Source organism: Rana temporaria, chromosome 6 (assembly GCF_905171775.1).
Source record: "Rana temporaria chromosome 6, aRanTem1.1, whole genome shotgun sequence".
Taxonomy (NCBI): domain Eukaryota; kingdom Metazoa; phylum Chordata; class Amphibia; order Anura; family Ranidae; genus Rana; species Rana temporaria.
The window spans coordinates 193811550-193817549 of NC_053494.1; the positions used below are offsets into that span (position 1 = coordinate 193811550).

Sequence of the window (6000 nt, forward strand, 5' to 3'; positions counted from 1 at the left end):
TACATTACTACAGCTCAGCTGTTAAGGCTGAGCTGCTTGGGGTTTGCTATTCAGTACAGTATGTGTTTAACTGTACCAGTTGCATTGTGGAATTTCTCTGCAACTGAACGTACAACTCGGAAAAAAAACGTTAAAGCCCATCTGTAGTCACATAAGTAGATATTAAATTGGATAAACACACGGGAGTAACAGCCTTAATTTGCATAGTCTTGCCTACAATTTGCTTTTATAGAAGTTGCATAGTGTGTCTAAATAGGTGCCTGAGCCAGACAACGCTGGCCAATGCACTCCATAATCTAACAAACCCAGTTAGACACTTCACTCCCCCTCTCATCCTTAGCACTGGATGTTTTTGTGAGGACAAAGCGTGTGGTTGTAACTTTTCTTTTTTTTTCACAAAGAGTCTTTGTGGTTGTAACTTTTCTAAGTCAACGTGAAGCACTGAAGTGCGGGAAGAGTACCGTATTTATCGCGGTATAACGCGCTCCCGCGTATACCGCGCACCCCTAAAGTTGCCCCGAATCCTGTGGAAAAAACGTTTTTTTTGTACTTACAGTTTTGGTGTCTTGCGCGGCATCCATCTGCGGCCTCGTCGGGTCCGGCGTTCGTTCATGCGGCTTCGGGTCTCCTCTTTGTCGGGTCCGGCGTCCTTCTGCGGCTTCGGGTGTCCTCTTCGTCGGGTCCGGCGTCCGTCTGCGGCTTCGGGTGTCCTCTTCGTCGGGTCCGGCGTCCTTCTGCGGCGTCCTCGCATCCTCCACGCTCGTTTCCCGCGCCGAGTTTGAATACTGCGCCGACATATACAGAGTGCAGTACACTCGTGTATTGTCGGCAATGCTCGGCAACTCTTGCACTGACGTCCTGTACGTCCAGGACGTGAGCGCGGAAGGAGCCGAGAGTGCCCGACTATACCCGAGTGTACTGCGCTCGGTATATGTCGGCGCAGTATTCAAAACTCGGCGCGGGAAAGCAGGTATCGGCGTATACCGCGCACCCACAATTTTGCCCTGATTTTCAGGGCAAAAAAAGTGCGCGGTATACGCCGATAAATACGGTAAGTGCATTTCCACTAAGAGAAAAAGATATATTAAAGTGGTTGTGAACCTCTCAAATGAACAAATCATATTCTTATGATACCCAAAGCCAGATACAAGTCCAAAGCAGAACGAAGATTTGGAATCCAAGGACCTAGACTATGGAACGCTCTACCAACCAGCATCCGGTTGGAGGTGAATCACCTGACCTTCGGAAAAAAACTCAAAACCCATATTTTCTGAGGGCAAAAGTACAGTAGGGAAAGGATACTAAGCGCCCAGAGGCGATTCAGTTCGCATGTGTTGCGTTATATAAGTTTCTCACTCACTCACTTATATTGGGGTTGGTTTACTGAAGGGGAAAAAAGACTGTACTTTGCAGAAAGTGCAGAAACACTCTGCAAGTGAAGGTGCTCCAGAGCTTAGTAAATGAGCAGAAACTCTGCTGACTTTCATCATCCAATCCCATGCAAGTAAAAATGCTGTGGGCCAGATTCTCAAAGCAGATACGATGGCGTATCTCCAGATACGCCGTCGTATCTCTGAGTCTGAGCCGTCGTATCTATGCGCCTGATTCATAGAATCAGTTACGCATAGATTTCTATTACGCCGTTGGATCTTAACTGCATATTTACGCTGGCCGCTAGCTGCAAGCTAAGATAGAACGGCGCAAGCCGGCCTATCTTAGCTTTGTTTAAGCGTATCTCTGTTTGAGCATACGCTTAAACATACGGCGGCGTAGATTCGGAGTTATGTCGGCTTATCTACTGATAAGCCGGCCTAACTCTTTGTGAATCTACCTAATAATGTGCATATTACAAAAAAAGGTAACAGGGTACAATAGCATTGCATTATGTAACAGGTGGGTAGAATACATCAAAAAGCGAGTGATGCCGTGATCCACTTTTACAGATAAATTATACTGCCTTGAGGTGGGTTTCATATAAATGTTCTATAAGATAATGTTTCATGTAAAAACTGTTAGGTCAGTACAATGATGGAGGGAATAGAGGCGTCAGGAGACGAGTGGTCCCATGAGTTTGGCCCACCATCTAAATGCACATCCTCAGATATTCACGCAAATGGCGAGGGGTTTTATTTTATATAGGGTTACCTAAGACCTGAATTTAAAGGAGCAGCCACCAGTATTTGAATTATCTATCTGAACATAGACTATTGTTTGAAGGGTTCATCAGCACAGTAGCTTTATATATTAATTTAAAGGATCCAAGTGTGCTAATCTAACCATTGGATGAGTGTCTTAATAAGTTCTTGCATTCAGGCAATTCATTGGAGTAGACATCTTCCCTAGCCCTTCTTTTGAGTAAGATATTAGTTCTTTAAGGAAGATATTCACTAGCTATAGACTATAGACCGTGGTCAAATGACTGTATTGTGCAACCATTGTAGCATAACCATGCACACTTACGCACGCACCATACATACACTTCTGATACTGGGAAAAATCCATCCCTGACAGCTGATTTTTGCAACAAGATTGATCCACCCGACACATTTTTTTTGCTATGAAAGATGATGTTACGCCGAGTAAATAGATACCAAGCATGTCACGCTTTATAATTGCACGCACTCGTGGAATGACGACAAACTACGGTAACTAAAAATCTCCAACTTTTTTTACGGTTACCAGGTTAGAGTTACAGAGAAGGTCTAGTGCTAGAATTATTGCTCTCGCTCTGACGATCGTGGCGATACCTCACATGTGTGATTTGAAGACCGTTGTCATATGCAGGCGCGACTTCTGTATGCATTTTCTTTGTTGCGCAAGCTCGCGGGGAGGGGGGCGCTTTACATTTTTTCTTATATTTTTTTTTATAATAATATTAAACATTTTTTTTTTTTTTTTTTTACATTTTGATCACTTTTATTGCTGTCACAAGGAATGTAAACATCCCTTGTGACAGTAGGTGGTGACAGGTACTCTTTTTGGAGGGATCGGGGGTCTAAAAGAACCCCGATCCCTCCTTTTGCACTTCAAAGTATTCAGATCGCCCGAAAACAGCGATTCTGAATACTGTGTACTTTTTTAAATCCGGCGCCATTGGCAGCCGAGAAACCCGGAAGTGACATAATGACGTCGCTTCCTTGTTTCCATTGCGGAGACTGAATCAAAGCCGTTTACGGCTTAGTTTCAGTCTCCGCCTGGACACAGAAGGCGCCGGATGTGGGATCGGGTCTCCCGGTAGGACGGAGGCCCGGTCAGAGCGGCGAGAGGCGGCGGCGGGGGGGGAAGTCCCCTCCCGCTCCTCCGGCATAACAACCGAGCAGCTTTTAGCCGCATCAGTTGTTATGTCTGAAGAGCCAATCGCCCGCTATAGACAACGGTACCGGGATGATGCCTGCAGCTATAACAGTATAACCCCCGAAAGCCGAGGACGAATATATGCGTTCGCTCGGCGTGAAAGGGTTAACAAACACAAATCATTTCCCAATATACCAGTTATTAAGTGGATCAGACAACAATCATCTTGTGTCTACGAGTAACACTTGCACCACCTGACCTTCATATTCTGCCATTCATTACATCAGCCATATTAGTAATTAGAATATTAAAAGATTTATTGTAGGCATCAACATGTAAGATCTATTGTACATTACGTTATTCTTGATCACCATCTGTGTCTTAACATTTTGCTCTAATAATCCACAGAACAGACACATACATTTCATATATTCTTTGTAAAAACTTTTAAGCAAACCTTGTGATACATAGCAGAGGAGTCTTTAGTTTGGTGTGATACATTTTTTGTACTATAAAGTAACATATCTTAAAGTGGTTGTAAAGGTAAAAGTTTATTTCTAATCATAATGCATTCTCTAAACTAAGGTGAAAAACTTCAACCCCCCTCAATTCAAATAGTTACCTTTTCCGACAAGAACCGGCTCTCAAATTTTTGCTGTCGGAAATTCCGACAGAAAAAGTCAGATGGGGCCTACACACCAAAAGCTCACATCAAACTTTTCTTGATGGAAATTCCGATCGTGTGTACGCGGAATTAGATGTGTCTGTTTTAATCATCAACTATGTGAGTTTCTAAATGTTGTACCTTCATTAAATGTAACCATATTGCTACACTTAGAGCTGCCTCTCTTCTATTTTATACTCAGTTGTGACATGACGCTACTCTTATATCAAGACATCGCTTATATATCAAGTCAAAATGTATTTACAAATTTTGCTTGTCTTGAAAAACGCTCTCAAACCAAGTTACTCTCAAACCAAGGTTTTACTGTATTTGGATTAAGGAATAATTATTGTGGACAACACTGTTAGAGCCGGTTCACACTGGGGCGACTCGTCAGGCGACTCAGCCGCCTGAGAAGTCGCGTCCCATTGTATTCAATAGAACCGTTCTAATAGGAGCGACGTAAGTCGCTCCGACTTAGAAAAGGGTTCTTGTACGACTTTCGGGGGCGACTCTGGGCGACTTGCATTGACTTCTATACAGAAGTCATTTTGCAAATCGCCTCTGAATTCGTCTTCAGGACGCCTTGCCGAGTCGCCCCCGAAGTCGTGCCGCCCCAGTGTGAACCGGCTCCTAGTGAACTGAGCTGCACAATATTTTGAAAGTGAATATTTTGTTGATACATTTTATAAAGTATTATTTTAACACTTTTTCTTGTTTTGATATTTTGAGCACGGTCATACACATATTTGTTTCTTTGCCATAATATCGGTCACTGGTGTGTACCCAGCGTCTTCGCCTTGCTCACAAATAAAGGATTTATAAAAAGAAAAAACTTTACAGTAAAAAGACAGTACATAATAAAATACTGTAAATCAGTAATAGACCTTACTTATCAAACTATATTAGTGGTTTGACCTCACTTACCTGCTTGTTAATTTCTCCGGGATCAATGATGACCATCGACTTGGACTGGCTCAGTCGCTCATGTGGAGCATTTGGACTCTTTATTCTCATCTGGACGACTTCTGAGTTCTTCACATTTGAAAGTGTCACTTCAGAGGTCTCAGGTAATGCCTTCAAAAGACATATTTTGCAATAAATTTAAAGGAGTAAAAGTGGATCTAAACTTAAAGCGGAGTTCCGGCCACAATTTCACTTTTTAAATATAAATACCCCTGTAATCAACAAGCATAATGTATTCTAGTAAAGTTAGTCTGTAAACTAAGGTCCGTTTTGTTAGGTTGTTACAGCATTTAGACACTTTATAAAATAGAAATTGACTGGGGCCATCTTAAGTGTGGGCATCATGAAGCCAGACTGTATGACTTCCTGGATTTCAGCCTTGCAGATATCGCACATGCTCAGTGCTGCACAAGCAGTGTAATAGGTTTCAGATCAGGTTTCAGCACCTGTACTGTCCAAGTCACATGATTCTTCGAGACTGGGGAGTGCACAGACTCCTGCAAAGTTACACCCACTACATTCCCAGGAGTCTGTGCGGTGTAGGTTAGGAAGCTTAAGCACCTAGGTGCAGGAAGAGGGAAGATTAACTATTCTGCCTAGCAACAACAATTTGAAGGCATCTAAAAATTATAATTTTTTTCTTAAAGGACTAATGATTTTTTTTTAAAACGACTGATGTAATGTTATATTTATGGGTGGAACTCCACTTTAAAAAGTGAATACTTGCTATGAGACAGGGAACATTTAGAAATGTCAATTGTAGCCTAAGCGGTGCCCTGAATAAATGACCTTTTGTGTGGAATTCCTCCTAAAAAAATTGAAGTGCACTTCTTGGTGTGTGAGTGCGCCCAAGCACTCATTATCTACAGCCTCATAGCTATGGGGGTTATCCACAAAGCCGCAGCGCAACGTAACTTTTCGGATTTAAGTTACTCCGCCGCAAAATTCCAAAGTTAGGTGCCGATCCACAAAGCACTTACCTGGAACTTTGCGGCGCTGTAACTTAAATCCGTCCGGCGCAAGGCGTTCCTATTCAAATGGGCGAGTCCCATTTAAATTAGGCGCGCTCCCGCGCC

At 42.9% G+C, this 6000-nt stretch overlaps 1 protein-coding gene across 1 annotated transcript in view; it reads right to left on the bottom strand.

The window, feature by feature from the left end:
- The window catches only part of ARHGAP15 (Rho GTPase activating protein 15), a 721117-nt gene extending 716076 nt beyond the window's left edge, over positions 1-5041 (bottom strand). The window contains exon 1 of the mRNA XM_040358038.1: positions 4886-5041. Coding sequence (XP_040213972.1) covers positions 4886-4975 — 90 coding nt within the window. The 5' untranslated portion in view covers positions 4976-5041. The remainder of the gene's footprint in view (positions 1-4885) is intronic.
- Positions 5042-6000: the final 959 nt, after the last annotated feature.